We start from the raw sequence: 15231 nt of genomic DNA on the forward strand, positions 1-15231 counted from the left end.
TTGTGTACGAGTCTTATTCGACATAGAATAAAGGGACAGTTTTTGAAAATACTTAAAATAATAGTTTTAAATTTATCCTGAATTTTTGCCTAAATTCTGTTTGATAAATATCAGACTCTCATTTAGAATAAGCCAGATCCAAGCAAGTTGCTTTTGTCCTCATTATAAATAAAATATTAACTTTGTGAGACAAATCCAGTGAATTTACTTGACCAGTTGAGAATGTCAGAGTTTTCCTTATTTTGCTTTCAATTTTATTTCTTTGACATTTATAAAGGAATAAAACTGTGGCAATTTTTCGGGCCTAAAGACTGGATTCAATGTATAATAGGGGAAAACATGTTTTATAGTATGGGATTCTGGAAGGTAGTACCAAAAGCCTGAAATTTTATTAACTGAAGTAGATATTGGAGGCAGCTCAGAAAAATGGCTATTAAATTGAGATAGTTCTATAAAGTGGCTGCTTGGTTCTGGCATTGTAAATAGGGAAGAAGAACTGTAAAATTCCATGTCATGGAGAAGTTACTACTATGACAAGACAGGTGGAAATGTGTAGCACTTTCAGGAACAGAGTAAAATTACAAACAAACCAATAAATAAATGGTGAATAGATTTTTACATTACAAATAAAATACTATGAGATGAGGAGACTGCTTCTGAGATTCCAGAATGAAGTGGGAGGGTGACATCATGACATCAATCTATTGGTGAACATTTATATATTATGATACTGGGGAATGAACTTGGAACTTCTTGATTGCTAGGCATGTGTTCAACCACTTGAGCCATGCCCCTGTCCCTTTGAAAAATATGGTGTGTGTGTGTGTGTGTGTGTGTGTGCGTGTGCGTGTGCGTGTGCGTGTGCGTGTGCGTGTGCGTGTGCGCGCGCGCACGCGCGCGCGCTAATCCCGTAGCCGGACCTCACTAGACATTGGCCTTGAACACAAAAGGTCAAGGAGCTTGGTAAGTTAACTGGAGATAATTGGAGATAAAAGTCTCTTGGACTTTCTGCCCAGGCTGCCTTGGAACTGTGATACTCAGATCTTAGCCTCCTAAATAGTTATGATTACAGATGTGCACCACCAACACTTGGCTCCTTTTCAGTTTTTTGTTTGGATAGAGTCTTTCATGTTTGCCTGGGGCCAGCTTCAGCCCACCATCCACCTACCTGTTATCTATGCCTCCCACTTAGCTAGGATTATAGGTACACACCACCATGCCTGCCTTACTGATTGAAGTAATGAATTCTACCAACTTTTTTTGCCTGGGCTGGCCTCAAACCATATTCTTCCTGATCTTTGTCTCCTGAGTAGCCATGCCCTTCTCTTTATTTGATGAAATTCTTGTATTTGTTCAAGTACTTGTATATTGCTTTTGTTTGTTTATTTGATTGGCTTGGTTTATTTGATTTATTTCTTGGTGCTGGGATTTGAACTGAGAGCCTTGTACTTGATAAGGAAGCACTCTACTACTTGAGTCAGACCTCCAGTTCTATATGTATGTTAGTCCCCATTTTTATAGAATAGTAATTATGAGGTAATCTTTGACTTTTAAACAAATCTATACAGATTTCTATAGCATTTAATTTTCTAGTGTAAATAAAACTTTTTTTATTTCTGTTTCTTTTTAGTTCGATCTTAAACAATGGTTAAACACCACTAAACCTCCTCTGTCTGATCGTACCAGGCTTCTGGAGTCCATTCATTTGGCACTTACTGCCTGGGGCCTTGAACCAGATGAAGATATTTTGATGCCATTTAATCTTTTCTGTAAACATTGGACTTACCTTCTTCTCTACCAATTCCCTGACCAATACAGTGATGTTCTCAGATTGCTGATGCAAAGTAAGTGTCTTCATTTAATTGTGTCTAACTCGGTCTCAGTGAGCCAGGAGCTAGTGGCTTATAACTAACTATAGCTATGCAGGAGGCTGAGAACTGAAGATGACAGTTTGAAGCCAGTCTGGGCAGAAAGTCATAAGAGTCTTATCTCTAGCTAACCAACAAAAAGCCAGAATTGGATATGTGACTCAAGTGGTAGAGTATAACCTTGAGCAGAACAAAACAAGTGAGAAAACAAGTCCCTAAGTTCAAGCCCCAGAACAGCAAAAAACATAACTTTAGATCTCAGTAACTATTAATAACCACAGTTACCACTCTGCTAACATTATCCAGAAATGTACAAAAAAATGGAGCACAGGAGTTGAAAATCACTAGATGACTTCTTTTTAAAAATGTTAAATAAATATGTGTGTGTGTGTGTGTGTGTGTGTGTGTGTGTGTGTGTGTGTGTAAATCTTGAGGAGTTACAGTTACACAAGTCAGGTAAAGAGTACATTTCTTGGACAATGTTCTTCCCTCCCAGTTTTTCCCTCCCATCCCCACTCACAAAAACCTTGACTTCCTTAGGTTGACTTTGCAGCTGTCCTGAAATGGGGTGAGATGGGTGAGGATCTGCTTACTACCAACAGCACATCTAGCAAAGGAAAGGCAGGAAAGTCCCTATGAGACTCTTATCTCCAAATAACCACTCAAAAACCAGAAGTGGAGCTGTGGCTCCAAGTGGTAGATCAGTGCCTAGGACATAAGTCCAAGCCCAATAATCAACCAAAAACAAAAAAAAAAAGGGATAAAAAGATAAAAAAGAAAAGTGTATAGTTTGTTTAATGAACTTATACATAGTTAATTTTTATTTCACATTATCAAAAATTTCTCAAGTGTTGTGGGTTTTCTTTGAGACCTTTTAAAGAGAATGTCAAATGTAAACTACTTACTTACATAGGCCAGAAAAAGTAATTCAGGTAAAAGCTTACTAATAACAGTGTCACCAGCTCCATGTTAGTGTTCACAGGATTTTCCCCTTTGCTCTTCTCATCTTCATTCTTCTTTGGAGAACCTGTTGTTTTCCCTGGCTTCATACCATCTTCTAGGTCAGCACAATATTGCCACACCAATAGCTTGACCCTCCATTGTCCTGTTTGATCCTACTTCCCCTATGATTGGAAGGTACTTTAGGAGGTAATAGTCTGTTTTGGGGGTGAGAAGTTTGAGAGTAGCAGGGTTGGGTCTAGAGGGGGATGCTGGCTGATGGTTTCCATGTGCTGCTTTTGGGTATTGGTTTAGGTTTTGCCCATTGTAGGAGTTGGGAGGAGACTCCTTTATAAGAGTCTAGACTCCAGGCTTGCATTCTGCCCCTGGTTTCCCTTGTCTGGACATTTGTTTTGCTCACAACTGTAGTAGCCTGGAAAGTGACACGTTGACCATTCCCCAGTAGAATTAGGAGGGTAGGGTTCCCATCTGTTCTAGCTCCAGGGACTTTGGTAGAGCTCACTCCTAGCTGGACTATTAGGAACAAGGCTGTTTGTTATTTTAATAGGTTTTCTTCATATATCCCTCTGAATTTGTATTGGAGTTTTATATGTGTCCTTGATTCAAATGGAACAGATTGGGAAAAGACACTGACCTACTGCTGTCTCTGTCCCTTATCTTATTCCCTAGGCTCTGCTGAGCAGCTGCTGAGCCCTGAGTGTTGGAAAGCTACTCTGAGAGCCCTGGGCTGTTATACCCTAAATGACCAGCAGGGGGAAGCTTCTGCTGAGAGTGCTGGGCTTCAGAACTCTGGAGATGTTCTCTTGTCAGACAAACAGGTATATAGCATTTGGTCTTTTCAGTGTATATTTCTCTATTTCTCTTCCATTTCCTTATTGTATAGTGTGTGTGTGTGTGTGTGTGTGTGTGTGTGTGTGTGTGTGTGTGTGTGTGTGTGTGTGTGTGTGTGTGTGTGTGTGTGTGTGTGTGTGTGTGTGTGTGTGTGTGTGCATGCGCACACGCGTGCGTATACACACGTGTATATATTTACGTATACATGTGTGTAAATGCACAATATACTATATACAGTATATATAATACATAATATGTATAAAATACTATATATAACATACTATGTATACTATATTATGTATATATACTATGCTGTATATATACATACTATTTTAAAGCAACTGAAAGGATGGTTTGTATGCATTGTCCCTATGTTTTTCTTTTTTTCTTTTCTTTCTTTTTTTTTTTTTTTTTGTTGGTCGTGGGGCCTGAACTCTGGGCCTGGGTGCTGCCCCTTAGCTCTTCAGCTCAAGGCTAGCATCACTTGAGTCACAGCAGCACTTTTGGCTTTTTCTGCTTATGTGGTGCTTAGGAATCGAACCCAGGGCCTCATGCATGCAAGGCAAGCACTGTACCACTGAGTCACCTTCCCAGCCCCTATTCCTATGTTTTTCTTTATCAACCCTCTGCCATCTGCATGTCCTTTTTGCCTGGATCACTTTTTTCTCCTTTCCCTAAGTCTAATTTCTTGTACATCTGGCCAGGATGAGGCCCCTGCTTTTCCTTTTTAAGCCTTCCCTCCACACTTTGTCACATCTGGTTTAATCCTGAGCTCACTGGATGGATTTGCATGTGGAATCCCACAGAGTCCTCACTTTTACCCGTTTTATCTGATAGATTCTATTATAATTTACTTGAAGCAAGGTGAGGTAGTGAGTGCTTGTAATCCTAGCATATAGGAAGGTGAGGCAAGAGGATTGAAAGTTTGAGGCTAGGAATTCTCGATCTCACAAACAAGAATTTTATTTGAAACAAAAGTTGCATTCTTTTAGAAAGATTTGAAACTCACAGGTTTATTTTATATGTTTTTGTCTTTTCACAACTTTAGGAAATATCAAAGATCAATTATACTTCTGTCTTGGTGTGTGAGAACACTTTTCCGAAAGGCTCAGGGTAGAGTGCTTGCTTGGCATGAATGAGAGCCTGGATTTGACCCCTAGTACCACAAAAAGAAAAAGAGAAAAATAAAAGAAAAAAGGGAAAAAAGAAACCTTTTAAATTAGACATTCAGTAAGCAATTTCTGATTGAGCATCTCTTCTAGGTAACAGAGACGATACAATGGCTTTCAGATTTTTTTTATAAGCTTCGGTTATCCAAGTTGGACTTCAAAAGCTTTGGCTTATTCTCAAAATGGAGTCCTTACATGGCTGATGTGAAGATGCTTTTGGGCTATCTTGTACAAAGACTGATTGACTCAGAAGTGGCTTCATTGGCCCATGACCCATCTTCCAGCAGCATAGCAGGTAACCAACAGGCTTCTAGTATAGCAGGGACTAAGTCATTTATTTCCCCCTTCCACTAGAAGAGATTAGAGCACACACATTAGGAAATTATATCCAGTACCAAGGAGAGCCCATGATATCATACCTGTACTTGTTACCCAGTGAGTATAGAAAGCTTGCTGGGGGAGAAGGGGAGGGGAGGAGGGAGGGGAAGAATGCTTGCTATAGCTCACTGCTATCCTTAGGTAGAGTGGGGTGCAAAGAGAGAATGGCTCCTTGAATATGCAGCATTTACCTTGGAAAATATGTTATAGGAATACCCATTATGTTGTGTTGCAGTGAATATTGTCCAACTCAAAGAAATTCATTGCGGAAAATAGGAACACAAGCCTCCTTAGTTGCACTAAGCATGATATTAGATATCACCTATTAGTATAAAATGATGAGAAGTCAGTTTTCTATAAAATATTACCAATGACATTGACAAAGGATGAACTCATTTCTTGTCTCAAAAACTTGCTATTTCAGTGCTGAGATCTTTACATTCAGTAATCATCCAACTCTTTAAGCCATGGATCCTGGTTTTAGAGAGCAATGAAAGGTAAATAGTTTTTCGGATATTTCAATTTCTTTGAAATTTATTTGCTTAACATTTTAGTGTTTGGCAAAGGTGGTATTGAGTTTACAGATTTAATTTTTATTTCAGAACTATATTTAAATTTAGAAAATACTTTCTTACAAAAATCTAAAGCATTTTCTATTCATGGAATATTTTTGTTCAGTTTTATTTTCTGAGACAGTCTCTCACCATGGTGCCCAGACTTGAATTCACAACCTTCCTGACAGCTCTCATGTGCTGGGATTACAGATATATTCCACCATGCCTGGCTTACTTATGTAATTACTAGTTTGGACAATTAGAGATTATGTCTTGATAGTAATGTTCGTACATAATTGGACACTTGTTTTTCGTTTTCCCCATTGAAGTTGTATGCATTTTTATTTGATCTCCTTAGGTTTCTCTTTGGTTTTGATAATGTGATAGTACAAAATATGTAGCCCACTAGTTTTCTAGTGGCTTATTGGAGATAAGAATCTCACAGACTTTCCTGCCTGGGGTTGGCTTCCAATCGTGATCCTTAGATCTCAGCCTCCTGAGTAGCTAGGATTACAGGTGTGAGCTACCAGTGCCCAGCTTTTTATTGTTATTAAAAAGGTGATAAATACAAAGAGGTTACACTTACATAAGTCGGGTAAAGTGTACATTTCATTTTGAACAGTGTCACCCTTTTCTCTCTCTTTCTTTAGGTATTTTTTCCTAAGGTATTGAAATATAACTAAGATATTGTATATAAAGAATAAGGTTTTATAGATAGCACACTTCTGAATCTTAATTGCACTAGAATAAAGGGAATAAATGGGAGGAAGTAAAATTACATGGTAGATGTTACAGAATTTACAGCCTTTAAAATAGTCTAGATGTGTGTTAGTCTGTATAATTCAAGGCTTTCTAGGAGTTGAGCCAGTCTTGAACTCTGGAAAAGATAGTCATTTAATCCTGGGTACTTTATTCTAAGCACACTAAGCACGTGTTTTTATTTCTAAAGCAGCCAGCAGCGACATTACCCCTGGCTGGAGAGTGATGCTGTGGTGGCCTCCCACATTGTGCAGCTCTTCACTGACTGTGTTCACTCACTCCATGAGAATTTTAAAGGTAGGAAGATGTCATGTGATAACTGTGATTAGTGTGCCCCAAGTCAGTTATTCATTCATTTTTGTATCTTTAAGTACCAATTAAGTCTTTGTCCAGGATAGCCTGGAACTGCAGTCATCCCAATCTCTGCCTCTTAAATAGCTGGGAAGGATGACCACAATACTTGGCTCAAAATCTCTTATCTTGTGAGGCTGCACTGAGTCCATTACAGTAAAAACATAAAAAAAATAAAAAAAATAAATCCATATATTTGAAAACCTTCTTTCATGACATACTGGCATTTTTTGAGGAATCTTTCTATTGTTTTCTGTGGTTGTACTAACTTACACTCTCACCAGTAAGAGTTCCCTTTTCTCTGCATCCTCTCCAGCACTTACTTGTCTTGTCTCTTTTTAATAAATAAAAGCTGTGAAGTGATGTTTCATATGGTTTTGATGTGCATTTCTCTTATGAGTGATGTTGAGCATTTTTATGTGCCTGTTGACCATTCACATGTGTTTGATAAATGTTTGGAACCTTTCCTTTTGAGGAATACTGTGTTCCTTCAAGGTATGAATGAATGAGGGATACTCACTGAGAGAGACGGAATACAAGGGAGGGCAGCAGACTGTGGCATTGCCATCTCTAGGCACCATCCACTTACCCCAGCACCAAATAAGTAAAATACCAATCTTTATTATTAATCTGCCAGTCGTCTACTCTTTTGCACATAATCTTTTGACATTGAGTAAATTTTGAAAACTTCAATGTTAGATTCTTAGCTGGAATTTGTGTTTTCTATAGCTTTGTTTTCAAGATAAACCACAAGTCTCCAGCTGTATTTTCTTCTTTATTTCTAGATAGGCTGTTGCCAGGTGAGGAAGGAGCCCTTCGCTTACATTTGATGCATTATTGTGAAGTGTGTACAGCACCCAAAATGCCGGAGTTCATTCTGTACGCTTTCCATCGTGCATATAAGAAACTCCCGTGGAAGGACCTGCACCCCGATCAGATGCTTATGGAGGCCTTCTTCAAAGTGAGCCCTTCTCCTCCATGTCACAGCCTAGAGAGCTCTGCAGCTAGGATGCCACCTGTTCACTGGTAGCCATGAGTGAGCAGCATGGGTCATGTGCCAGTGTGCTGTGCACACTCTGTCACCCCACTAGGATTTGAGGAAAATGTTTCATTGTCTGTGTTCATGGGTAACTGGGAGACTTCTATAGCCCAGAAGAAGATTTGTTTTTTAGTATCTCAGTCATCCTGTAGACTTTACAATAATATGGCGTGAGTACCTAGCTTAATGACTGTCTTGTAAAGCATTTGGTAGTGTTCTTGTCTATGTAGGCATTTTTCTAGGATACTGTCGTTAGAATTACTTGTTCTGTGAAAGCAAAATGTAAATTGGCACTCAAGCAATTAGTCTCTTTGAACAGTTATGTAAGTAAATGATTAGATGGTAGAAGACAAAATGCATTAGAACAACTGATGATGCATCATAATTATGAAAGACATGAAATGACCTGAAAACAGTGCCAGAAAATATGTGTGAGCTGGAGGGAAGGCAGGAGTTACACAGAGTGACCACGGCATTAACTTACATCTAAGCAGGGGCCATGATTTTTCTCCTTTTCTGCCTTATAAAACCCTTTATACTCTTTGCTTAGGTTTTTTATAATTGTTTCTATTGACTTGTTCATTAGTCATCAGTTCATGTTAACTCTTAATATCACATTTATTATTGAGACAACTTAAGTGCTTTCATGATACAGATCTACAGTTATTTATGGTGATTAGTAAAATGTACTAAGCCTTTCTGTGCTTTTAATGAAGCCCCACCCAGGGCTGCTATTGGCAGCCTCTCCGCTGTAGCTGAGCTCCAAGGAAGCTAAGGGCAATGTTTTAGAGAAGTATCTGATTTCAGAATGAGTCTGTAGCTAGGCTTAGTAGTTAGGACAGGTACTAAAATAAATCACTACTTTCTACATCTGAGAAAAAGTTGGTTTAAAAAGCTATAAGACAAGCAAGGCACTGTTGATTAGCATTCATTATCCTAACTGCTCATGTTGATTCACACTCATTATCCTAACTACTTAAGAGGCTAAAATCCAGAGGATGAGGATATGAGGCCAGCCCAGGCAGAAAAGTCTGTGAGATTACCCTTCTAAAATAACCAGCAAAAAACAGGGTGGCTCAAGTGGTAAAGTGCCAGAAAGCAAGCAAACCAAGAGCATGAATCCCTGAGAAATCCTGCTATCAGTCAGCACAAAAACCAGAACTGTAAAGCAACATTTTCACTAAGTAAGAGGGCTATCCTCACTAAAACTAGTTAAATAGTTTCAGAATGGCTTGGCAAGGGATGATACAGACTGTATCTTTAAGGGTTTTAATGATAGCTTATAGCTGCCTAGTAGCTGGGAATTTTTAATTTTTTTGTGTTTGCTGACATAAAAAAATTTGTAATGCTGAGGTAAGGATAGGAAATAGATTATAAAAGACAAAGAATCATTTTCTAAGCGGGAAGTGATTTAGCAGTTAGCATAACATAATACAGTAATGGCAAGAAGTAAATCATCACCAAAATCTATAAGTTGTAGATTTCTTTCTGCTTTCTGTGTATGTGCGTGTGTGTGTGCGTGTGTGTGTGTGTGTGTGTGTGTGTGTGTGTGTGCATGTGTGCATGCCAGTCCTGGAGCTTGAACTTGGGGCCTGGGCAGTGCCTTTTTGCTCATGGCTGCCTGATCTACCACTTGACCACAGCTCCACTTCCAGCTTTCTGGTAGTTAATTGGAGATAAGAGTCTCACAGGGACTTTTCTGCCTAGGCTAGCTTCGAACTGCAGTCCTCAGATCTCAGCCTCCTGAGTAGCTATGATTACAGGCTTGAGCCATCACTGACTAGTTGATAGTCATAGATTTCTACGTAGAGTTTTGAATCTTCATTTTACAAGTAAAGATTTACTCCTGAACCATTAAAAAAAGATTATAAATCCATTATGTAGTAACCATAAATGATAAAGATTAATCATGTAGAAGCTGGGTGCCGGTGGCTTATGCCTATAATCGTAGCTACTCAGGAGGCTGAGATCTGAGGATTACAGTTCAAAGCCAGCCCGGACAGAAAAGTCCGTGTGAGACTCTTATCTCCAATTAACCACTCAAACAAAACAAAACACAAAAAACCAGAAGTGGCACTATGGCTTAAGTGGTAGAGTGCTATCATTGATCACAAAGAGGCTCAGAGACAGCACCAAACCCTGAGTTGAAGCCCCACAACCAACCCCCCCAAAAGATTAATAATGAGACATTTTTGTAAGATAGCACATTTTAAAAAATGGTCTAAGTATTATATATACTAGTATAATGATTCTCAACACAGCTATAAACCTGGGAATATGTGAGAAATATTCCTTCTTGTTCCCAACTCATAACTGGAAAAGTTATTACTTTTGGGCTGTGCCTAGCAATGTTCTAATGGTCCTCTGAGTGGTTCTGATATACATGAAATTATATATATACTGAGTAATAGAGCTCAACTTTTCTCACCACATTCCTGCAGCTCCTGTGACTCACTGTGGCAGGGAACTCTCATCTGGCTTGGGGTGAAGGAAGTTCATTCCTCTCCTATTTAGTATTTTTATAGAATAATTGGAGAACAGACAATGAAATACGAGCAGGCAAGCTTAAAAAGGCACACATACACACACTGAGAATGGAAGGAAAGTTACAAAAAATGTTAAACCTATATCATCTCTGAAAGGTAGAATTATGTATGAAAACTTACAATCTGTGAGAAGGTATTTTTAAAAGAAAATTTGTGAAATATGATTTATACATGTATTTAAGGAAAAGCAGGTAGAATAAAGCAAATGTTGGTTTTCATTCTTTTCCTTTTAGGTGGAAAGAGGAAGCCCCAAGAGTTGTTTCTTGTTTTTGGGCTCTGTACTCTGTGAAGTCAATTGGGTTAGTGTGCTGTCAGATGCCTGGAATCCTAGTCCACACCCTGAAACTCGGAGCATGATTGTTTGCCTCCTTTTCATGATGATTTTGCTGGCAAAGGAAGTTCAACTGGTAGATCAAACAGTAAGTTTAGGGAGCTTATGATTTGCCCAACTCCTTAGTTTCTTCATTCCTATTTGATTGTGGTTTCCATTTGTTTTCTTCCATGCTACTATCAACATGAATAGATGCTTTGCATATGAGATGTGCCTTTAACTAGATGTTTTTCTTCATGGGTATCCACTTGTCTAGTGCTAAATTTTTTTTTTGGGGGGGGGGGGTCCAGTCGTGGGGCTTGTACTCTGGGCCTGGTAGCTATCCCTCAGCTCTTCAGCTCAAGGCTAGTGCTCTACCACTTGAGCCACAGTGCCACTTCTGGCTTTTTTCTTTTTGCTTATGTGGTACTAAGGAATCGAACCCAGGGCCTCAGGCACGCAAGGCAAGTGCTCTACCACTGAGCCAACTTCCCAGCCCCTCTAGTGCTAAATAATGAAGAATTAGAAAACATTGATTTTTAAAGGAAAATTTACTTCTCAATTCCTAGTTCAAGTATGTTTCATGAGGTACCAAGTACCAAGGGAGCAGAATGCTTCTGGCCTCTGAATTCTTTTAGATCTTCAGATTGATGGAGTGCCATGACTTTGGTTCTAGCTTTCACTAGTGCTGAGTGAGTGGATGCTCACTTGGCCTCTCAACTGACTTGTGTTTACCACAGGCATCTTAGTGGCTTTTCCACAGAACTGGGGGCTTTGGAACTAAAACACTCTGTCCCATATTTAGGATTCACCTTTACTTAGTCTTCTTGGACAGACGAGCTCACTTACGTGGCATCTTGTGGACATTGTGTCGTACCAGAGTGTGTTAAGTTATTTCAGCAGTCATTACCCACCGTCTATCATCCTGGCAAAGGAATCTTCCGCAGAATTGATTGTGAAGCTTCTAAAAGTGTCTGCAGGACTTGCTATTCCTACTGACGGCCAGAAACATCTTGTAAGTTGAGAGGGTACTTTAAAAGGTAGGGGTATTCTTCAGGACCATTAGTAGCGTACATGTTACTGAGGCCAGTCTTGAACCTGTTAATTGATCAGCTGGGGGTGGACTTTAGGGTATCATCATGAACTCCTACTGACTTCTTAGATCTTTGATTTGTCTTCTCTCTCTTGTTAAGTCTTCACTTCCTCACAGTGTCACATGTCGACCAAAGGTCAGAAAGATTGAGATCTGACAGTGAGCCACTTTTGGTTTTGTAATCCAAATGTCTTTGGCAGCAGAGTGGCAGGAAGGTGATATATATCCTTGAAGTCTGACAGACTCAGGACCAGTCTCACTGCCATTCCATCCTTGGTCAGATCTGTTAGCTTTCTCTTTGGACTTGGTAATCCCTTGCCTCAAAGTATTATTTGAGGTTTGAATTAGATAGTGCCCATTAAAGTTTTTGGAAAAGTTCCAGACAAGCAATCAGTCTTTTTATTTTATGTTGTTATTATTGTAATAAAAAAGAGTGTTCTGTGGAATTGGGAGACTTTACGTTGTAGTCCCAGTGTTGCCACAGATTTGGAAATCCCTAGAACTAGGACCCCTGGGACAGGGGATGACAGCTTTGTGTGACTTTTGGATTTGTCCTTTCCAATACCTAAAGAGGTATCAGTGCAGTTCATGATCTTGAGAAATGCTGTTACACTCTTTACTTGGATTCATTTGAATAATCCTTTCTTCTGTTTGTCCAGGATGTGGTTCCAAAATGCCAAGCTTTTACTCATCAGATGGTTCAATTCCTTAGCAACCTGGAACAAAATGGAAAAATCACCTTTGCAGTCCTAGAACAGGAAATGGCTAAGCTCCTAGATGATATCATTGTCTTTAACCCGCCTGGTAAGTGACCAGTGGAAGTCACATATGCATGTGGTCAGTGAATTCCTTCTGTGTGTTTGACACTCATTGTAAGATGAAGAATGTGGACAGGACCAGGCATGACTCAGAGAAATAGTGGTTTGAGAGCTATTTGGATACCAGGACACTCAGCCCTGGAGGTAGGCCAAGAGTGTTAAGAACTCGAAGAAGGGTTGACTTTTGCAGATGCTAGTGTAAGGTAACCTGGATGACTAAATTTGATGAACAGGAGGTAACAGGAGACTTTCTAAGGCCAGCACTCTACTCTACTGAGCCACAACTCTACTTTTGGCTTTTTGGCAGTTAATTCGAAATAAGTTTCTCATGGACTTCCTTGCTGGAGCTGGCTTTGAACCACGGTCCTCAGATCTTAGCCTCCTGAGTTGCTAGCTAGGATTAGAAGTGTGAGCCAGTGGCACTTGGCTAGAAGAGTATTTTTATATAAAATATAGATACCTTATATGGTGAACTTGGCTACTAGCAATTTAGTGGACTATATCTCCCATGTCTCTTGATGAGAGCAATCATGAAAGCTAGATGAAGTGTTTTTAAGAACCAAAAATTAGCCGGATGCCGGTGGCTCACTCCTGTAATCCTAGCTACTCAGGAGGCTGAGATCTGAGATCTCGGTTCAAAGTCAGCCCCGGCAGGAAAGTCCGTGAGTCTCTTATCTCCAATAAACCACTAGAAAACTGGAAGTGGCTCTCTGACTCAAGTGGTAGAGTGCTCACCTTGAGCTAAAGAGCACAAGGACAGTACCCAAACCCAGAGTTCCAAGCCCCATGACTGACCCCCCCCCCAAAAAAATTGGGGAATACAAAAATTGTTCTCATTTTCTTACTAATGCAACTGTGACCCCTCTGTACATCACCTTTACAATAGAATAGAAATTTTTTAATGACCCCTCCCCCAAAGAAAAGAAAAAAAATTGGGGCTGGGAAGGTGGCTCAGTGCTAGAGCGCTTGCCTTGCATGCTTGAGGCCCTGGGTTCGATTCCTCAGTACCACATAAGCAGAAAAAAAAAGCCGGATGTGGCGCTGTGCCTCAAGTGGTAGAGTGCTAGCCTTGAGCTGAAGAGCTGAGGGACAGAGCCCAGGCCCAGAGTTCAGGCCCCGCGACCGGACCCAAAATAAATAAAGAAAAGAAAAAAATTAAATTTATCAGTGAAATGGCAATAAAGTAAAGAAATGTGAAGCTGGAAGTGAAGTGAAAGAGGGTCTCACTTGAACCTTTTTATGGTACTCAGGGGAGCCCCAGGACCTGTCTGAGCCTAAATGAGATCCCATGTATAAGCTACACATCTGAGCTAGAGAGCAGCATGCTTCTGTGCACAAAGTTGGCTATCTATTTTGCTTTGGTGTTGGAACAAATGTTGGCATAGCACGGAGAGATCTGTTTTGAAAATGCTAAGTATAAGCTGATCCTTTATCCAAATGGTCCCCCCAAAAAAGGAAGGGAAGGAAAAAAGAGTCAACGAACAGTACTAAAGGAACTGCTAGAGTTGATTATGTGTGAGTGGGCCATGAAGGTTGAATGATAGCTGACCTGGAAAAGGGTGTTTTAGTAAAACTTTAACAGAAGAGTAATGGGATTAGAGCTGGTTTTCAGGGTAACATTTGTTGTTCTGTTAGTGATGAACAGGAAGGAGAGGGGCTAGCATCTGTTGTAAGGTTCATTGAAGTAATTTGCCACAGTGAATCATAATGAAAAAAATAACATGGGACTATGGTTTTTGGGATTGGCTTATTTCACTTAATATAATTTTTTCCAAGTCTTTCCATTTCCTAACAAATGAGGCAATGTCATTCTTTCTGATGGAGGCTTAGAATTCCATTGTGTATATATACCACATTTTCTTGATCCATTCATCTACTGAGGGGCATCTGGGTTGGTTCCATATCTTAGCTATGGTAAATAATGCTGCAATAAACATAGTTGTAGATGCTATCCATTTGAAATTGATATAAGGCTTTTATAATAAAAAATATGCCGTAGAAACACATGAAAAATATTCACACACACATGGTATTATTATCTCTTATGGCTTTTTTTTAAGTCTTTGCTTGGTAATATGTGCACTCAAACATAAAGTTAGGGTGTACTTAACACTGTAGATAATGACTTTGTTTTGGTGGAATGATGAATAAAGATCTCCCAACTCTTTACCTTTCTTATTGGATGTAAGTACCTAGTCCTTATAGTAAGAAAGCTTCAGTTGTATTTTGTTTAAAGAAAAAAAGTACCCAACTCAAACAGAACTAGAAATAATTGGCAAAAATTTATGCCTGTTTGTTCTCAGTAAAATCTTCTCAGTAAAATCTTTTTTTCTGGGACTGGAGGTATGACTCAAGTGGTACAGCAGCAGTATAATAAGTGTAGGGCCCTGAGTTGAAGCTCCAGTACCATAAAAAAGAAAAAAAGGAAAGAAAAAATATTTTCTGTGTTTGAATGTGGAAAAAGAATCAGAAGGAGTCTAATCCAGTGATTACTGTCACGGGCAGTTTTTTCATAGAATGAATTTGCTCTTTTTCTTGCATTTCTACTCTCTTTT

The 15231-nt window shown here is 39.4% G+C and overlaps 1 protein-coding gene across 3 annotated transcripts in view; it reads left to right on the top strand.

Moving 5' to 3' along the window:
- Positions 1-15231, top strand: part of Epg5 (ectopic P-granules 5 autophagy tethering factor) — a 108989-nt gene that overhangs the window by 84594 nt on the left and 9164 nt on the right. For 2 of the 3 annotated variants that reach the window (XM_070029232.1, XM_070029234.1), the window contains 9 exons: positions 1631-1844; positions 3498-3646; positions 4922-5123; positions 5631-5703; positions 6710-6816; positions 7656-7831; positions 10689-10874; positions 11571-11780; positions 12518-12662. In XM_070029232.1, the coding sequence (XP_069885333.1) occupies positions 1631-1844; positions 3498-3646; positions 4922-5123; positions 5631-5703; positions 6710-6816; positions 7656-7831; positions 10689-10874; positions 11571-11780; positions 12518-12662 (1462 nt within the window). The remainder of the gene's footprint in view (positions 1-1630; positions 1845-3497; positions 3647-4921; positions 5124-5630; positions 5704-6709; positions 6817-7655; positions 7832-10688; positions 10875-11570; positions 11781-12517; positions 12663-15231) is intronic. The other variant, XM_070029233.1, reaches the window with a different exon arrangement.

The sequence above is a fragment of the Dipodomys merriami genome, unplaced genomic scaffold (assembly GCF_024711535.1).
Source record: "Dipodomys merriami isolate MVZ:Mamm:240054 unplaced genomic scaffold, mDipMer1.0.p SCAF_2, whole genome shotgun sequence".
Classification (NCBI taxonomy): Eukaryota; Metazoa; Chordata; class Mammalia; order Rodentia; family Heteromyidae; genus Dipodomys; species Dipodomys merriami.